The following is a 20,664-nucleotide window of genomic DNA, read 5'->3' as shown; positions in this document are numbered from 1 at the left end:
TAATCAGGCTCATTATTATAGCATGGGCTTATAATGGAAATCCCATGATATAAGCCCATTATAATATTATTTCTGAAATTCAGTGGTCCCCAGCATGTTTTTCTGGTGTAGAAAGCTATTAATCAGGCTCATTATTATAGCATGGGCTTTATAATGGAAATCCCATGATATAAGCCCATTATAGTATTATTTCTGAAATTAAGTGGTCCCCAGCATGTTTCTCTGGTGTAGAAAGCTATTAATCAGGCTCATTTTTATAGCATGGGCTTATAATGGAAATCCCATGATATAAGCCCATTACAGTATTATTTCTGAAATTAAGTGGTCCCCCGCATGTTACTCTAGTGTAGAAAGCTAATTAATCAGGCTCATTTTTATAGCATGGGCTTATAATGGAAATCCCATGATATAAGCCCATTTATAGTATTATTTCTGAAATTCAATGGTCCCCAGCATGTTTCTCAGGTGCCATCCATAATAGTACGTACGCAATGAAGGGGGAGAGGGGGTTTAGCAAAAGTGTACATCTATTGCTTAAATGACGCCATTTTATATATTGCATTTCCGAAATTCTTTAATCACAAATCTTCTGTTTTTTTATTCATGTGCGCAGTTTTTCAAATTGCTCATTAGAATTCAAGGCAGAACATCCAAACTCTACAGTATAGATTTTGAATGTCAACACTTTCTAGTTCATTATTTTAAATTTAAACTTACTGAAACCAAGGGGGGGTCAGAACGACATAAAAAGGTAAAGTTAGACAAAAATCAGGTTATTTAGAGCAGACTCTCTTTTGACAGTTGACATTTGAAAGTATTTGACAGTTGAAAATATTTTCAAAAATTAATAAATCTTGGCCTGCACTGAGAGATAAGTTAAGGTTGTCGGCACTTTTCGTATACCTTCTTAATTTTGGGAATGGAAGGCGTATACAAAATACTGCCAACAAGAACCTTTTGTTATCCCTCAGTGCAGGCTAAATTGAATCAAAGTCAAAAGTATTTTAATTAGACTAGACTTGATTTTATTGTTGGGCAGTACATAAATATAATATACATATTATGATTTAAGTAAAATTATTAAAATATGAATATATTAGAATCAGGTAAAAAATCATCAAATCTAAGATAAAAAACCTATTACTTGGATAAACGGTCAGCTAGAAAAAAATTCTATTGTTCTCTTCATGCTCTCAGATTTTATATCTGGTGGTAAGGAGTAAAAATAGAAATACAAATGTAACACTTTATCCACTATATATAAGCACTATCTATATAAAAACTAACTTTGATAGATAGATAGATAGATAGATAAGGAACTTTATCATGCTACTTTAATTTCACGAAAATAAAAACTAATAAATATAATTACTCACTAATTATTGAATTATATATTTTAGTTTCTTCGGCTGGTTCCGTGGAGTTTAAGTTTTAGTTTATTTTATATTTGCGCGCATTTCATACTTTCACTAAACACATCTTTTTACATCTTTTTATCTGTGGTGGTGTCTAGCTAACACTGCTTGGCCTACCTACACAACCCTATTTCCATCATATAGGAGGATATTTTCACAAATGGCCGAAATCCTGTGTAGGTCGAAAACTGAGGAACAGATAATGTGTTTTTTTGAAATATTTTTTGACTCATATTGAGTTACTTCTTTCCATCTCAACTCATATTGAGTTACTTTCTTCCTTAAAGTCATTTTAGATCACTAGTTTTACATTGACGGATTTCTATGTCATCATATTTTCCTTTTCTCCTCCAACCTGATTGATTTTCTGTGAATGTTCATTCTAGATTTTTGTTGTGTTTGTATTGTCTTTTTGTTTTGTGGGTTTTTGTCTTTATTGTTTCCATTTTGAGTAGTTGAAGGTTTTATACTTCTAGACTATATATATTTGAAAAATTAGAAAAATATTTGAATTTATGATTTCTAAGAAAATAAAAACGAACTGCGATAGATAGATAAGGAACTATAATTAATCACTAATTACAGCTAATTATTGAATATATATTTGAAAAATTAGAAAATTATTAGAATTTAAGATTGTCTCTAAGAAAGTAAAATGATGAATAAATTAGAATTGAAAATATTTGAAATCAATAGACCATATAAATAATAAAATGTGTCTGAGAAGCACGATAAATTAGAAAGCTGTATATTGGCATTATAAAATGTCAAACTTATCACTTCCTTTACAGTCCTGGTGGTCTAGTTTTTGAATATACATGGAACAGTAGAAAATTTACTAAATAAATAGGAAATGCATGAATGAATAAATTAGAATAAAATTAGAATAAATTACAATTGAATTTTTTTATAAATAATAAAATGTGTTATGAGATGTTGAAGTGTTTCATAAGGAGAGAGTTATATCGGATCACCCAAAGTTACCTTCATTTTTTTATTTTTCATTTTTTTATTTTTTTATCCACGGATCGCTGATAGTCACCTTTCCGGGGGTTTTGTTGTTTGGAATTGATTAACTAACAGTTAGGTAGGGTCAGGGTTGCTAGTAACGGCTTGTCACTGTGCCGGGTGCATACTCGGCGCCTTGGGCCCCGCAGGGTTGCTAGTAACGGCTCGAATTTCAGTCAGATTTAAAAAAGGGGTACTTTTACCCATATTATAATAACATTACCCCCGTCTTTTGCTAGTTTGGTATAATATGTTATGAATTGCGAGGATTTGCTGTGCGGCGATGGCTCAGTGGATAGAGCGATGGCTTCCGAATCTGAAGGTCTTTCTTTGGTGGTGTTTCGAATCCCACTCGGTGCGAAAATTAGGTTGGTCGAAATTGATGGACAAATGATTGACAGGTATGAAAACTCAGTCAGAAATGAGAAACTAAGTCTCAGAAACTCAGAAACTCAAACAGTCAGAAAAGAGAGAGACAGGATCAGAGATAAGAAAATAAAAAAAAAACATGAGGGTACTTTGGGTGATCCGATGTAACTCTTTCCCAAGTGATTTAGAATTTATCATTTTCATGTAAATCTTTTTCATATCAGAATCCATGTATTTAAAAAGCGGGTCCGTCAAATGTTTCTTTAAATAAGCGTCTTCCCATTCCTTAACTTGTTTTGCAGAATCACGGTAAATATTCTTCAATTCTGACGTAAATTTTGTGATCAAATTATTGCACTTCGCACGATCTGATTCGTACTTATAATCACGGAATTTGAGATGATGGGAATCAAAACTTTTCACTTCATTAGTCATACCAAAGACATGATATAAACTTTTACCAACTTTCGTTTTCAATTGGTATGACAGGTCGGTATCAGGGAGTCTTTCTTCTGAAATGAGTTAAAAATAAATGATTTAACTATTTGTGTTCGGTGGGGAAACTAATGTTAATAGCTCATGAAATAAATAATTTGTTTAGAAAAGCCAAAGCTAAGACCAACCTCTTTTACTGGTCGATGCCATATTTTCATTGACGAAATTTTCTTCTGTCGCCTCCATCATATTCAACTCTATAAAGTAATAATTGAAAAATATTTTACTTCAAAGCACGATATTACTCACGGGTTTATGGGGCAGTAAGATTTTCCAAATAATATAAGATTGAGGGATACACATAGTCTCCCTCACCCTAGAAATTTTGTACATTTTGTTATGGTCAGAGCCCTTAAAAACAAAAAAATGATGGGCATTGCATTGCTTTTAAATTTTTCCTACCCATTGGCTTTTCCTGGTTGGTTTCCATTGTCTCTGGAAGTTTGTCATTTTCCTCTGAATCTAAAAGAGATATTTCATAACTTAACATAATAGACCTTTTCATAAATTACGTCACCAACATCACTTGCCTCGTTTTCAAACAATGACCATAGTGATTTTGTCCCTTGAGACATTAAATGCTTTCTTCATGAATAGAGAGTAGTTTTAATGAACTCCGCTTAAAATTAGTTAATTAGTCAAAACGAGGCAAGTTATGTTCGTGGCGTAATTTATGAAAAGGTCTATACTGTGTAATTTTTCTTCTTAGATGAATGGTTATCTGATTTGGAAAGGTCTGATTTAAAATTTTAGATTACTTTGATAGCATATATGAAAATTATTGAAAGCAATATTTGGACAATCACCTTTTTTCTCATTCTCATTATGATCATTATTGTCATCTGTGTCATCATTCATTTCAGGTTCGCAAACCAACTCTTCCAAAATATCTTCTGGAACGGTTTTCCATTGGCTAGTAAGGATTTGTTGGACCTTAGAAAAAAATGGGGTAAAAATTCTGTTTGATTTTTCAATATCCTTCCAAAAAAGCCAAATTCTACATCCTTTGAAAAACAAGCTTACTACTCATATTGTATTCAAATTAATCAATGTTTCGGGTCTGCTTAAAAATTGAGTAATTGGCTAAAAAACAAAAAAGGGGTTTTAGTGTGGTGAGAGGTATCTTATTGTAATGAGATACACGCAAAACAAAAATCCTATAGAATTGATGTCAATAAAACATTTTTTGTTTTTTAATTTTCTTCAAGTTGATTTTTAAAAGGGTTTACCTTCTCAAGGTTAGTTGTCTTGAAATCTAATAACTCGGGTCCCTCCATTCTGTTCTCAAATTCATCCTCCCCGTCAAAAAAAACGATATAGTTTCCTTCTCGCTTCCACCAGCTTCTTGCCAGCACATAGTCCACAATGCGCTTCAGATGTTTCGGCCAACTTTTATCACACTCTCCGAGATGGAATCTTGAATTTGGGTGGCTTGCTGGAAATGAAATGATTTTCTTTAGTAAATCAGGCAGTGGGGATGCATAGAAAATCTTTACTTTACTTTCGTATTTATGGAGATTGAGTAAGGACCATCACCCTTTTGTATCGTGTACAAATATAAAATCTGACTTCATATAAACACCCCTGTATCAAAGACCCGGTAGGATCTACCCACTAGAGAAATCGGCAAAAAAATCGTCCCCGTTGATCAAATACCATGAAATTTCATCCCCATTAGAAAACTTATCATCCCCATTGGAAAAAAACACTGACATTTTGGCTATCCTACTGGAATTTTTAAGCTGTACACAATATAATTTAAAATCCCCACCCATTAAAAGCAAGATATTTTCATCCCCATTTGTATTTAGCGCCATGATTTTATCCCTAAGATAGAGACAGGGGTGTGTGCAGTTACACTACCCCTAAACTACCTGGAAGTTTCCAATACAGTCCTATTTTTCAAAAGGAAAAGCAAGGTACCACCCACTAAATTTTACATAACACTCTTCGGAAAAAGGGTCAAACCAGGCAAATTTAGGGAGGAAAGAAATACTAAAGATTTTAAGTTACTCCGAAAAAAAGTTTTTCTGTGGCCATTCTTGACGAACCTTTTTTCACCATAAAAAAAATAAGGAAATGATATCAAACTATTTTATTTTTTTTCATCGATTGTTTAAAACATTTACTTACTGATAAGTGTTTGGAACTGGGCAATTTTTGATTCTTTGTTGTTCGAGTTACCACGTGTCCCATAGTTTTGTTGAAACTCTTTCTCTGTTTGGTATCTGGAAAGTTTTTTAAAAGTAGAGTTTTAAAGAGGCCAAGATACAACTCTCTACAGACTTTTCCCACCTGGAAATATGGCTAAAACTTACCACGCTGGCACAAAACGTTGTTTCAACGTTTATCTAACGTTATATGGACGTTATGAACTTTAGAACACCCCTGTCTCACAGCCCCACTGGAACTTTTTTCCTCAGTGGGTATGAAAATTCCTATTGAAATCCCGATGGGGATAGAAATTCTATTGTTCCACGGTTAAAAAATCCAGTGGGGATGGGTTTGGAGTACAATTTTTAAACATTGAATTACGAATGAAAAAGCTTGAATCAATTTTTTACAGTTTTAATCGCTTACCTTATTAAACCTACATCCCTGACTGATTCTTTTGTCCTGTTTGATGTCGACTTTACTATGGCGCGTATGCTGGCAAAAATACCCTCTTCGCTCTCAGTGTAAAGGGAGGAGGGCGCGATGATACGAATGACTTCAGCGAGATGAACCGTTAAAGAATGAAAATATGTGCCGTAAAACTTCGTTATCTTAGGTTTTTTACCAAATAGCTGATTGCAAAGCATTATGTGACGATAGGTGATGTTATACGCCCTTAAAACAATTCTTGGGGTTCGTTTTTGTGCTGGTAAGTATGCCAAGCTCGGTTAAAGTGAAATTCCTGCAATAGAAAAAATGATTGTAAGCTATATCTGAGGCAAAACTTAACTCGACGAAGGTTCTGAAAAAATCGTGGTTTCCTTGGAGGTAGCTACTCTCGGGTGCCTAATAAACGTACGGTCCAAAATAAACGTACAGGGGGGAAATACAATTGGAATTAATAAACGTACAGGCTGAAATAAACGTACAGGCAAGAAATCAGAGCTAAAATAAATAAACATACAGTCTAAAATAAACGTACAGGGAAAAATCTACCAATTTTTCAAAAGTAGAACATCCAGGTCGAAACGACTGACTTATGTATAGGTATATCTCTTATAGATCAATGACAAGTACTACTACTCCAAATCTCCCACATAACGTTTGAATGTAATTAACGGCCTTTCTACACGTCTTACTTTTAAGTGTTTAAAAACAAAAAATAACAAAATTTTTCCAGTATGAATCGGGTCAAAATAAATAAACGTACAGGAGGGAATAAACGTACAGGCGGGAAAATTCTTCAAAATAAATAAACATATAGGTCCTAATAAGGTGCGTACATGCGGGAAATTTGACACGAAAAAAATAAACGTACATGTACGTTTATTAGGCACCCGAGAGTACATATTGCAAAAAGGGGGATAGACGTAAAGGGAGGGGAGAAACACTTATGGACGACAGTCACAGGAAATAATATTAACCAAGTCTTAAGTTCGGGGTGGGTAAGCAGTTTCAAGGCAATATTGATATGAAACTTTCTTTTCATTCACCTTAATTTCTGGTGGGCAGTCTTTATTGTCATTCATTACCATATACATATATAGTGCAGAAAGCCGGAAATCTCTACCACGGTATGTGTCTTTGGTGTCTCCTGTATTAGAATAAAATAATTTGATCGTCACGCTCTTATAGTTTTTGTAGACTAAGCCTTGAAAATTAGAGACCAACTTGTGTCGCCTTCAAATAAGCTGTATTTTTCTTACCTAAAGTGTTGTTCAGCTCATTTTCAAAGAATTCTTTAAGGTCATCGTTGCAGCAAGTGGGAAAGATCTCCCAAACGTTTTTAATGTGCCCTTTGATGTCATGTAAAGGTTCAACGGGGCTTATCTCATATTGACCCATGTTACGGGATAGAAGCGATATCGAGTTGTTGAGATGACACACTGCGGGAACTCTGACCAGACCAGTCATGTGTGATTTAAGTATTTGAAGTAACTCATCTTTCAGACCTTTGCCTTAGTAGATAAAAAGACATAAATACTTAATCTTTTTTACCCCTATTACTAAAAAATTGGCCTGACTTGTAATAAGAAACAGGATTACTTTAAAAACCCGGCGGTCAATAGCCGATAAGTATGTAAAAAATGTGTAAAAAAAATTCAAAACATGCAGAAGTAAGTTTTAATTTAAAAAAATATACCTTTCACCTGGTTCATCAGCTTCCTATCAAATAAATCAGTTCTTAAGGGGTCAACTCGTATATTTTCATAAGGGCTGATAGAGCCCTCTGTTGTCCTAGACGTCCGATCGTGATCTTTGAAAAAAGTAAAACATAACTTTGAGGTTTCACTGATTAAAGGAATTATACGGTGTTATATACACCCGACTCGTCTGAAACTGATGTCAGCAAAATTTTAATAAAAGAGTCCTTTCAAATTTGTAAATAAAAGGAAGAAAAAAATCTTGCTCCACATTTTTCTTTATTCAATATAAAAGATTCTATTTATTTCAATCTGCTGAATCAACATACATTATAACTATGTAAGAGGTCAATGGCTTTAAGGGTGCTTTATTTTTTATTGAGATTTATGTCACTAGTAGTTTTTAATATTATTTTTTTATAGTTATTTTTACCAAGTGCTTACCTTTGCTCGTCTACTCTCCAAAGACTGTATTCTTCCATTCCCAAGAACGTATGCAGCGTCTCCAAAGCGCCCAGAATAACAACCACACATGCAAGGGTAATCTCCTCCTTGAGCATTACCTGCTTCAAATTGCAATTCTGGATGATCACCTTTAATAAAAAAAAAATATTTCAAATTAAGATAAATCTTTGAAAACTTTTTGCCAGTTTATGCTTATTATCAGATGAGGTCAAATTAATCACTTTGAATTGAAAATGACGAAAAAGACCTCTACAAAAACGATTACAAAAAAATTACCGATGAAAAACCTCATGCAATCCTCTATCTTTTTTCCGTCGACGTAAAAGGGTTCTTTCATTTGTTCAATATCTTCCATTCTACTAGAGACGTACGAAAGCTTCTCTGCAATTGAATCTTTGCACTGACCGACAATGTAAATCTCTGGTTTTTCTACTAAGCTCTGGACCTTGACAGACTTCTTAAAGATATTTTCCATTTCAAAATCTGTGTAAAATATATCTTTGGAATAAATGACTTTAACGGTGTAAAGTAGGTAGCCTGAACTTAGCATAGACGTGTGGTCTCCCCACGTAGCGAGATATCGTTTGTACTCCTCCAAATCCCGAAGTATCCCTAGGCAAAAATAGAACATAAATATTAATTCATCGACGGACAAGCAAAGTGAAAAAATTGAAAAGATTTTCTTTATTTTTTAAATAATTGATGGACAATGCAGGAAACCCAACCTAAAAAGACTACTTTCAATTCTCTAACTCTAGAAAGATTTTTCACTTGAAGTTCTGCAATACCCAGGGTGCATTACATTATGAAATAAAAAGAAAGCGATCGAAAAATAGTTGAAAATACCTAGAGCTTTGTGCTCATTAAAAATACGAAGTCGTATTTCATCCAGTGGCAGCTTTCGTCCATGCACTTGAAATGTTTCCTTCACCAGTTTTCCTTCTTCCAATTTGACCCGAATGTATGTTTTAGGCTCAATCAGCTCGCCAAGAAGAATTTCACCTTTCTCAATCTTCTCCAAAAGTTGTTTTCTGATATGTGAGTAACATTTGGGCATTGGTACCGATTGACCTCCTGATAAGAAAACACAAAGTCGTAACACGCCTTGTTTATAAGAATATTTCACCTTCAATTTTGACAATTTCTTAAGAACACTTGACCCTTAGTCAAATTACACTACTGTATTCTTATAAAAAAACGTGTAGCTGAACTCGCAATATTCTTTTTAATAACATTCAACACTATCATGGACTTAATCTATTCAATTATCGCCTAAAAGATTTCTACTTTATATTCTTTTAATCTATTCAAAGTAAAATTCACTATCTTAAATAAAAAAAATGCCCAAGTCCAAGTACTCCCCCCCCCTAATTCAAAAGGGGCCTACCCTGATTCAAAGGGGTCTAAGTCCATTTTTATGAAAATTGAGATTTTTGGTTTTGTGGTTGTAAATGCAAAGATTAGCCCTTCAACATTTTACATAATTTGGACTAATTTTAAAAAGGCCAAAGCCAGTTCTATTGAATGATGTAACCTTTTCTCTCATCAGCATACCTGACATTTTCTGATAAGCCCGTCTAGATGCTCTAGTTGTGTTGATGTAATTGTTGTCATACTCTCTGAAATCAACATTCTCGCTGTCTAAAAACTCTCTAACAACCTGACCAGCACCATCTTTCTTGGAAATTTTATACTTGTCTGCCAAATGTTGCAAAATCAACTAAAAAACAACAGGATGATTGATTAGCCTTTGTAAAAAATCGATAAATAGCAGGGAATTCACCAATCTGGGAGATCGTGCACGTGTAATAAATTTTAAAATGACTTTAGATTTTTTACATTATATTGTTGGTGCTTTCAAAGGTCGGAATAATTTCAACAAAGATTTGCTAATCATAATAAAAAAGTTCCTTATACTAACCTTTTGACCTTTCATACCCCTAACTTCTTCTAGCATAGCAGCCTTGTCAAACTCTACCTCTTCGAAATTAGTGCAGTGGCGTCTTTTTCTAAATTTGCCAGATTCCTCATCAAGTTTACCTGTTAGAAAATAATGACATTAGTAACGCAGTAAATTTTAGGAATTCTAGGGAACAATTTTTTTTTGCCCTTATTATCCTCAGTCATTCTTGCAAAGAGCTGTACTATTTGGGGAACTATAAATATCCCTAATTCCTAGTTGAACTATCTTATCCAGTATTGATTGGGATTTTTCAATTCGTCTGAGTCACACACATAACGGAGCCTTTCTTATTTGGTATATAAAAGAAGAATCAATGATTTGAATCCAATTTTCAAGACTGTAATTATGAATAATGGTATTAGCTAACTATACTTTGAAAAAAATCGCAGAAAAATCTTTTGTCCAAATCTTATCAAAGATTAGTTGTTCATATTTCTCCTTATACACACGTAAAGAAGTCAAATGTTGCTATTAAAGGCGTCAGATAATAAAGATAGTTTTCTTCTACATAAACTCGTTCACCCCCTGGCTAATTTTTTTCTCTGTGACAAATTACTCAAAAAATGATAATTACGCTTTTCTGTGCGAGCAACTGCATCTTTCTTTGACTCCATATATAACGCAGACCTTTGATCAACGTATTGTGCTTTACTTTGTCGAGTACCAAAGAGAATATCAACAGAGCGTGCATGCATCACCTATCAATTCAAAAAATGCTCAAACTTATATACGTTCTATACGTAAAGTTTGATTATCGCATACTACCGAGTACATAATTAGAAATAACTGTTGAGTTCTGAGATGTTTTCAAAGATATCTATATCAGCTCCCCCTCTGGGTTCTACCCCCTTTCAAAAGTTTGACAAAAACCTTTTTCATCTCAGGATGTCTAAAGAATTTTTATTGCTAATATGTGAAAAATATTTTAAATAAAAAAAGTTTTAAAATAATCTGAGCAAAAATTTTGAAATGCCGTAACAAGCAAATCCACGCTGCGAGAGTCGTAGCCTAGTTTGTTAGAGATCATGCTTATCCAAGGATGAGCACCTTTTAAAACTCTAGTAGGCAGCTACTTTCATGTCGGGATTTGCGTTAGTTACATAAGGCTGCACATTTACTGGTCAACAATCACAATCAGCTTGCATCATGTAAAGCCCATTTTGTACTTTTATATCAAATTTCAGAGGTTTCAGGTGGAAAGCTATTAAAAATGGGGTCAATTCTTTAGAGCATGGGCTTAGTTGTGGGAATTCCATGATACAAGCCCATTTTGTACTTTTAAATCAAATTTCAGAGGTTTCAGAAATGGAAAGCTATAAAAATCAGATTAATTATTCTGAGCATGGGCTTACTTGTGGGAATTCCATGGTACAAGCCCAAGTACTAATTTATATTGAATTTGAGAGGATTTAGATGGAAAGCTATATTGAAAATCAGTAACAGTTATCAGCAAGTACCTTGCAATTTTATATATTTTGACTTAAGTTCATAGGAAATAAACAGAAAAGCGGCGCTGCAGGCAAAACAATTTTAAATTTTAAAACTTTGATGATTCTGGAGGTTTTCCAAAGAATATAATATGAGTAACTCTCCCCTATAAAACAGAGCCCATGCCTTGATTTTGAAAGTGGAGGGGCAAAGATATAGTGAATAAGTAGGTACAATCAACAGCTGTTTTTGGCACGAAATTCAAACCAATGTTTACAAATTCAAACTGGGACATAAATACCATACTCTCACTGAGTAGCTTTGATGGGACATTTGTTTGAGTGGTGAAAGTTTTGGTTAGAGAGTATGGATCTTTAGACTAGTAAACATAATACTTATTGAAATCTCTCTTGACTACTCACCTTTTCTATATTTGTTTTCACTCTATTTTCAATGATCCTCACATTCTTCTTCCTTTCACTGTCAGTTAGCCGGTGTTGGAGACCTGATTCAGTAACTTTTGAAATTATCCCAGTGGGTGCATGTCACTAGTCCGACACTTTCTAGTCCGACAGTAAAATAGTCCGAATCTATAAAATAAATTTAAAATTTGAAAGTCTTTTTTCCGACGTCACTTTTGTCCGAAAACGAAAGATTTTAGAGTGTTGAATTTTGAATAAGGGTTTTTCACTGAGATACTATTAATAAAAGTTCATTTTGGCGGCATTTAGACATAATTAAATATTTCCCCGCTTTCCAAAAGGGAAATATTTATTAAAACGGGCTTTCTCCATAATTTCCCGTGTCAAAACGCCTTCCGTACGCCCTGACTGACGCCCGTTTTTATTTTCACAGCGAAAAATGCATCCAGTGAATTATAAGTAATGCATCATGATTCAAGTCGACTGATAAACTATATATATAATATATGTTACAAGTTCCTTACGGATTCTCAAGCCCAGTTATAATAAAACTATTACATGTTAGTAGCAGACCCGACTGGCAATTGTTATGTAGCAGGTTGAAACATGAGTATTTGCTAGAAAGATGCAGTTTGTTTTCAAGTTAAAATCTTTAAAATAAATCAAACTGTGTGGGTTTTATTTACTTCCAAACAACCTACCAATAGTTTTGGAACACTCCATAATAAAGGGAGATGGCTGTTCTTGTGGATTGACTTTCTGGTTACCCCATATAAACACGATGTGACATGATCATATGAAAGTGAAGAGACTTGTTGCAAGTGAATTTCAAAAGGAGAATTATTTTTACCTTTTGTCAAAAGGAGAATTTCTTTATCGCCTGGATTTAATTTGGGTTTTTAGTCGTCATGCATGTTAAGCGGCACACAAAATATTTTCGCGCCATCGGCGCATCTTTCCATAGTCAATAGTTCATCGAGCGCATCCGGCGTAGACTTTTCCTTCTTTCCAGACTGGCTTGTTGGTTTTTGTTTGATTTCTTGACTCATATATCTCATGGCAAATGGGATAGCAAATGACTTTTCATGTATTGCTTAGCTCTACATATGATACATCTAACTTTGAACCCTCCAGAATGTTGAAAAAAGCATTTTATGAGATAAGTTTCGATTGTGATTGTAATTTTCATGGAAATTTTTAATCGACAGATTTGACTTGGCGTCAGTTTTGTTTGGTTGATAAATCTTTAGCTTTACCATGACCGTGGGATGATTTTCAATAAACTTTTGTTGTTATACACAGTTTTGTTTCCTACACATGATGACTCCAGCCATGATTGGTATCAGAATTTTGGAAAAAAAACACCTTACGACGACGAGAAATTGTTGATAGAAATTATATTGACTTATTTTTACAATTTTGGTGGTGTGGGTTTTGTTGTTGTCTACACCGTGGGATCCTGTTAGGGTATCTTGATTGTTGTTTGTTGGAATTGATTACCAAAAAAAGAGAACCTTTTTTTGATAAATACTTTATTTTTTTCATGAACCGTGTGGATGGTTGACATCTTTCTCTAGTCTTGTAAACCAATGCAGTGTCTCTTTTCAAATCTTGAATTCTCTATACCTACTGAACTGAATTGAAGCTCTGACTAGCTCTGTTTAAAGCTATTTAAATGCTTTAAAACTTTGAGGCATATTCTTTTCTTTGTTGCTATTAAAGATAGATTTTTACTTTGTCCTAATGTAAATTTATTGTAAAGTTTTAGTTTTTGAGTTTAGTTCATCTGCAGTAGTATTTTTTCAGTAATCCTTAAATCTTGTGAATAAAGTAACATTTAACCAGACTTATTGCCCTCATTATATTCAAATTTTTATTTTTTTTAGGACTGATGAGTACATATTTTTAAATACCAAAACAAAGCAAACAACATGCCAGTTCTTTCTGGACAAATATATATGTATACTTTATTATGTGTGCTTCGATTTCTATTTTAATCAACCCTCTCAACTGCTGATCTTTCAACTATCATTTAGGAGTATAGAATGGGCTTTCATAGTACCATTTTCTCTAAGTATTTTTTACCACTTGCGTGGATTAAAATATTATTTTCTCACGATAAAAGCTCACCCTCAATAGGGTGACACGACATCTGTAGAGTTGTTGAACAACTTAAGACTTGGAATTGTAACTTGTCACTCTCACCTTGCTTTCTTTTACTAAGGCTAATTATCCCTTTTTACATATGTCAATAATGACCTTCATTTTTAAGGAAATATTTAGTCGCAATTTTGCGATTCTTGTTAGAAATAAAGGAACAATCAGGGTTGTAAATCACTAAAGAAGGGTCGTAAAAACAGCTAAATCCAATTTCTTGACTCTTAAAAGCCTAATCCTAACAAGCTTCCCAAAATTTAAGAAAAGTCGGGATTATGGGCTTAACCTCAAAATGGAAACATTGGATTTTTATAAAAGATGTGCCTCCTCTTCCGCGATTAATATTACGTTTTTATATGTTTTTTTTTGACTCGTTGTCGGACAAAATTGTTGTCGGAATACTGACGCATTCGTCAAACCCAACGTCGGACATTTTTACTGTCGGACTAGAAAGTGTCGGACTACTGACGACCTCCCATCCCAGTAGTCTGGGAGCAGAATCACAAAATAGCAATTTTGCTTAACCCAGAAGGTGAATGGGGTTGTTATACATCGTTGGAACGGAAATTTTATGCTGATTATGGAAACCCGGGTCTTAAAAAGTCTATCCTGGACAAAATTGCAAACGAGGCTGGAGTTTGCACTCCGTCGTGGTGTTTTTTCGATTTTACCTGTTCTAGAAAATTGCTTACTGTCAGCAAAGTTAAAGGTTTAGAATTTCATTTTTCATGCAAAATGCTGTCAATAGAATGGGTTATTAGAAAGAAATTCAAAAATGTCGAAAAAATTTTCTTTTGCACTCCATCTTGGAGGATTTTGGCGAAAAATCGATGTTTTTTCTTAAAATTCGTCAAAAACTAGTCTATAAACCACTGAAATTATGTCAAAATAAGTCCAAAAATACTTTCCTGCTAAAAATACTATAAAAGAATAAGAAATTATAACAAAATAAGGAAAAATCGGCTCAAAAAGCTATTTTGCACTCCATCGTTGGTGTTTTTAATGAAAAAACGTGATTTTTGGTGTTTTTGAAAAAAATATAACATTTTCTAGCTTTTTCTTTGATCTACGACTGGAAATCCTTTCTTTCTCTTAGTATCATTTTTATCCAACACAAAATGATAAAATATTCCGAAAAATGACCCTCCTTTGCTGGGGTTTTAAGTCAAATTCAGTATTTTGTAAGCTAAAATTCAGTATTTTTACTTACAATTCGTCAAAAACTAGTCCATAAACCACTGAAATTATGTCAAAGTAAGTCCAAAAATACTTTCCTGCAAAAATTACTATAAAAGAATAAGAAATTATAACAAAATAAAGAAAAATCGGCTCAAAACGCTATTTTGCACTCCCCCGTTGGTGTTTTTATTGAAAAAATGAGATTTTTGGTGTTTTTGAAAAAAATATAACATTTTCTAGCTTTTTCTTTGATCTACGACTGGAAATCCTTTCTTTCTCTTAGTATCATTTTTATCCAACACAAAATGATAAAATATTCCGAAAAATGACCCTCCTTTGCTGGGGTTTTAAGTCAAATTCAGTATTTTGTAAGCTAAAATTCAGTATTTTTACTTACAATTCGTCAAAAACTAGTCCATAAACCACTGAAATTATGTCAAAGTAAGTCCAAAAATACTTTCCTGCAAAAATTACTATAAAAGAATAAGAAATTATAACAAAATAAGGAAAAATCGGCTCAAAAAGCTATTTTGCACTCCATCGTTGGTGTTTTTAATGAAAAAACGTGATTTTTGGTGTTTTTGAAAAAAATATAACATTTTCTAGCTTTTTCTTTGATCTACGACTGGAAATCCTTTCTTTCTCTTAGTATCATTTTTATCCAACACAAAATGATAAAATATTCCGAAAAATGACCCTCCTTTGCTGGGGTTTTAAGTCAAATTCAGTATTTTGTAAGCTAAAATTCAGTATTTTTACTTACAATTCGTCAAAAACTAGTCCATAAACCACTGAAATTATGTCAAAGTAAGTCCAAAAATACTTTCCTGCAAAAATTACTATAAAAGAATAAGAAATTATAACAAAATAAAGAAAAATCGGCTCAAAACGCTATTTTGCACTCCCCCGTTGGTGTTTTTATTGAAAAAAATGAGATTTTTGGTGTTTTTGAAAAAAATATAACATTTTCTAGCTTTTCCTTTGATCTACGACTGGAAATCCTATCTTTCTCCTATCTTTCTCTTGGCATCATTATTATCCAACACAAAATGCTAAGATATTCTGAAAAATGACCCTCCTTCGCTGGGGTTTTAAGTCAAAATTCAGTAATTTTAAGTCAAAATTCAGTATTTTTACTAAAAAATTCATCAAAAGCTAGTCTATAAACCACTGAAATTGTCTCAAAATAAGTCCAAAAATACTTCCCTGTTAAATGTTTATAAACGAATGAAGTATAGGAAATAGAAAAGAGGGCTCCAGACGCTATTTTGCACTCCTCCGTTGGCGTTTTCATTGAAAAACAGGATTTTTGGTGTTTTTGAAGAAAATATAACATTATTAATTATTTAGGTTTTCCTTTGATTTACGAAGCTGGAAATCCTGTGTTTTCTCCTAGAATCATTTTTTCCAACACATATGCAAAAAGAATCTGAATAAATCACCCTCCTTCGCTGGGTGTTAGGCCAAAGTTGAGTATCTTTGCTTAAATTTCATTAAAAACTAGTTAGTATCCATTGAAATCGTGCTTAAGTGAGCTTTTTAAAGTCACAGAGGTTCAAAATGTTCCAACTTGGACTGGCTGCCGGAAAATTTTGCCACTGAAACTGTCTTCTCCAACAATCATCGGGAATGGTCGTTCACTCCCTGCATGCTGATGAAGTCTACAATATCTTGATCAATGTGGGGAAGATCCTACGTAATCTAGGACAACAAGATCAATGTGTTACCGTTGACCGTTGACGAGCTCTTGTAAAAGCTTGTGGGGCATGCCCCAGCTTCAAAATATGCATGGGTGGGTTTTTATAGAGTGATGAAGAAGCACTTTTATGATATGAGTTTTCTGCGATCCCACTGTTGTTATTCTACTCTTTTGCGCTTAATTGTAGATGGCGATGATGATTTTGCTAAAAAGCCCTAGGAAAATGAAGGTTTTAGCGATTTTTCAGGAAAATTTCATAAAATTGGGGGTTGTTATAAAATGATATTGAAGGTAAAAATTTTGAAAAAATGCAAAACGATCCCCCCCCCACTACAAAAGTACAAAAGAGTACCCAAATGGAACAATGCGAATGCGAATTTCAGGGTTTTCGGTGACACGGTATCGGCCTTTTTCGGTTCGGTATTTCGGTATTTTGTAAAATATGTACGGTATTTATATTCAAAATGCTGCTAGTGATGGTAATATACCCATAAAACTTCAGCCTTTCGGTATTTTACCTATGGAATCTAGGTATTATTTCCGTAACACTTTCTGAACTATATTCTTCATGAAGAGTTTTCCAAAAATAGCCTGCGGCGCTAAACTATCTTCAAATTTAGAAATTTACTAGTACACCCCTGTTTCAAATACGTTTGGCACTTGCCCGCACGTCCCCGTTGTATACTTATCCAACCGTCATAGTCCTTAAACAAGTGAAAGCTTTGTTGTTTTGCCAAGTTTTTGTACTAACTTTAACGAAGGTGATGGCATGCGTAATGCCTCATTTCCCCCAATGAACTTAACTGAGAAGTTAGGCAAAGATATCCATAAAAAGTAGCGTTTGAGGTACTTAGTTTTCATTAAAAAATCAGTCCAAAACATGGTGTGAAAATCGAAATTTTCTCCTGTCCCCGAAAACTACGGTTGCGACTCCTCCGTCACGAAAACCTCAGTTCCTCGATACTAATTGTACGTCGAAATTAAGTCAGGGCCCTCATTCTTTTACTATATGCTGTGATCGGAAAATGTAAACTAAAACTACTACTACTACGTTTGAGTTACGACATTACTTCATTCAGATCCCGCATTTATTCGTTTTGAAAGTCTCAGCAGTTATTAATGCTCAAAACTTATTTCAACAATATTTTTTGCAGCTTAAACGCCTTATTTCCTCCATTAAGCGCCACCATACCACCCTCTTGTAAGCGCCGTAACTAAGGTTTAAGTTTCGAAATAAGCGCCGCACCTCCCAATGCGGCTGGAAAGTGAAGAATCTTCAATAGCAATTTCGTCCTAAAAACCCAGGCGAAGGAGAGCAATTTTTCATGGAGGAGTGCAAAATAGCGTTTTGGGCCTACTTTTTTTATACTTCGTTCTTTTAAAAACATTTAGCAGGGAAATATTTTTGGACTTACTTTGACACAATTTCAGTGGTTTATAGACTAGTTTTTGATGAATTTTTTAGTAAAAACACTGAATTTTGACTTAAAATTACTGAATTTTGACTTAAAACCCCAGCAAAAAGGAGGGTCATTTTTCAGAATATTTTAGCATTTTGTGTTGGATAAAAATTATTCTAAGAGAAAGAAAGGATTTCCAGTCGTAGATCAAAGGAAAAGCTAGAAAATGTTATATATTTTTCAAAAGCACCAAAAATCTCGTTTTTTCAATAAAAACGCTAACGGGGGAGTGCAAAAGAGCGTTTTAAGCCGATTTTTCTTTATTTTGTTATACTTTCTTATCCTTTTATAGTATTTTTAGCAAGAAAGTATTTTTGGACTTATTTTGACATAATTTCAATGGTTTATAGACTAGTTTTTGATGAATTTTTTAGTAAAAATACTGAAATTTGACTTAAAATTACTGAATTTTGACCTAGAATTACTGAATTTTGACTTAAAACCCCAGCGAAGGAGGGTCATTTTTCAGAATATTTTAGCATTTTGTGTTGGATAAAAATGATTCCAAGAGAAAGATAGGATTTCCAGTCGTAGATCAAAGGAAAAGCTAGAAAATGTTATATTTTTTTCAAAAAAAACAAAAATCTCGTTTTTCAATAAAAACACCAACGGGGGAGTGCAAAATAGCGTTTTAAGCCGATTTTTCTTTATTTTGTTATATATATAGGAAAGTATTTTTGGACTTATTTTGACATAATTTCAGTTGTTTATAGACTAGTTTTTGATGAATTTTAAGTAAAAATACTGAATTTTGACTTAAAATTACTGAATTTTGACTTAAAATCCCAACGAAGGAGGGTCATTATTCAGAATATTTTAGCATTTTGTCTTGGATAAAAATGATTCCAAGAGAAGAATAGGATTTCCAGTCGTAGATCAAAGGAAAAGCTAGAAAATGTTATATTTTTTTCAAAAACACCAAAATCACGTTTTTTCATTAAAAACACCAACGGGGGAGTGCAAAATAGCGTTTTGAGCCGATTTTTCTTTATTTTGTTATATTTTCTTATTCTTTTATATAGTATTTTTAGCAGGAAAGTATTTTTGGACTTATTTTGACATAATTTCAGTGGTTTATAGACTAGTTTTTGACGAATTTTAAGAAAAAACATCGATTTTTCGCCAAAATCCTCCGAGATGGAGTGCAAAAAAATTTTTTTTCGAGATTTTTTAATTTTTTTCTATTAACCCATTCTATTGAAAGCATTTTGCACAAAAAATGAAATTCTAAAACCGTTTACTTTGCTGAGAGTAAGCATTTTTCTAAAACAGGTAAAATCGAAAAAACACCACGACGGAGTGCAAACTCCAGCCTCGTTTGCAATTTTGTCCAGGATAGATTTTTTAAGACCCGGGTTTCCATAATCAGCATAAAATTTCCGTTCCAACGATGTATAACAATCCCATTCACCTTCTGGGTTAAGCAAAGTCGTCTATAACTCGACATATTGAATTCTGCTCCCAGACTACAGTGAAGTCTTTGCCATATACTTTATTAAATGTCTCATTTAACTCTTTTAAGGCCGCTACCCACTCAGCATTTTATGGTCGGCAAACAAGACGCACGGCTCGGGCGCTTTGGTCGCTGTACGCTTTTCTCATTCCACTCTGCAGCACATGTTTTTCTCTCTTCTCTTGTTTATCATCTGTTTGCACATGATACACATCTTTTGCACACGAGACAAGAAAAAAATGCTCTTTTATGATTGGTTGATTTAATAAAAACAAAGGGTGAGCAGTTCAGCTTCGCGAAAAAAGTTAAAAAGTTTCAACTCTTGGTGCGCTCAAGGCGACAGCCTTTGAAGGCTTGATTTATGTAATTTATGCAATAATTAAGCCGTGCGCCTTGTTCGACAACCATAAAATGCTGAGTGGGTAGCAGCCTTTAAAACTTGATTGGCTGTCTCTTTTTCAAATCGCACAGATTGTTTCTCACTGGGTTGTGGTAGTTGAATGGTAAGGGTGGAAAAAGGTGTTGTTGGAGTTTTAATGGCTGAGCATGAGGAAGATGCTTCTGTGATTGGTGTGGAACATAATTGAGAAGAGCTCGATGAAATTTGGATTGGTGTTAAGGGTTGTGAAATGGACGACGATGTGGGTGAAATTAAGGAATTTGGAACAGACAAAGATGTTGGTGTTTGAGGAAAGTTGCATGGTGTGGAAGTGGAATTGGAGGAGTTTGAGACATCATGAGATGGAAGTTGAGGGATGGGTCTCAGTGGTGTATGACCAATGATCATGAACTGACATGGCTTACATAAATTTGATGTATGTAGCTTTTTGTAATCAGTATCAAGCCTATTCCA

General features: G+C 33.8%; 2 protein-coding genes and 1 long non-coding RNA gene across 3 annotated transcripts; all 3 read right to left on the bottom strand.

The window, feature by feature from the left end:
* Positions 1-2,400: 2,400 nt before the first annotated feature.
* LOC136801698 (repetitive organellar protein-like) lies at positions 2,401-7,386 on the bottom strand. The gene is made up of 9 exons (XM_067058345.1): positions 7,148-7,386; positions 6,935-7,035; positions 5,868-6,183; positions 5,421-5,515; positions 4,517-4,722; positions 4,094-4,220; positions 3,690-3,749; positions 3,416-3,484; positions 2,401-3,304 (listed from the first exon to the last, which is right to left on the bottom strand). The coding sequence occupies exons 3-9, from the start codon at positions 6,086-6,088 to the stop codon at positions 2,868-2,870; spliced, it is 1,215 nt and encodes a 404-aa protein (XP_066914446.1). The 5' UTR covers positions 6,089-6,183; positions 6,935-7,035; positions 7,148-7,386; the 3' UTR covers positions 2,401-2,867.
* Positions 7,387-7,594: 208 nt separating this feature from the next.
* LOC136801693 (uncharacterized) lies at positions 7,595-9,110 on the bottom strand. Its single transcript, XM_067058337.1, has 4 exons — positions 8,897-9,110; positions 8,327-8,662; positions 8,030-8,178; positions 7,595-7,698 (listed from the first exon to the last, which is right to left on the bottom strand). The coding sequence occupies exons 1-4, from the start codon at positions 9,105-9,107 to the stop codon at positions 7,627-7,629; spliced, it is 768 nt and encodes a 255-aa protein (XP_066914438.1). The 5' UTR covers positions 9,108-9,110; the 3' UTR covers positions 7,595-7,626.
* Positions 9,111-9,988: 878 nt separating this feature from the next.
* Positions 9,989-12,136, bottom strand: LOC136801692 (uncharacterized). The gene is made up of 3 exons (XR_010845903.1): positions 11,864-12,136; positions 10,588-10,711; positions 9,989-10,090 (listed from the first exon to the last, which is right to left on the bottom strand). It is a non-coding gene; the product is annotated as an uncharacterized lncRNA (long non-coding RNA).
* Between the last annotated feature and the right edge of the window lie 8,528 nt (positions 12,137-20,664).

The sequence above is a fragment of the Clytia hemisphaerica genome, unplaced genomic scaffold, assembly GCF_902728285.1.
Source record: "Clytia hemisphaerica strain Z4C2 unplaced genomic scaffold, Clytia hemisphaerica genome assembly, whole genome shotgun sequence".
NCBI lineage: Eukaryota > Metazoa > Cnidaria > Hydrozoa > Leptothecata > Clytiidae > Clytia > Clytia hemisphaerica.
This window is presented reverse-complemented; position numbering and strand designations above follow the sequence as displayed.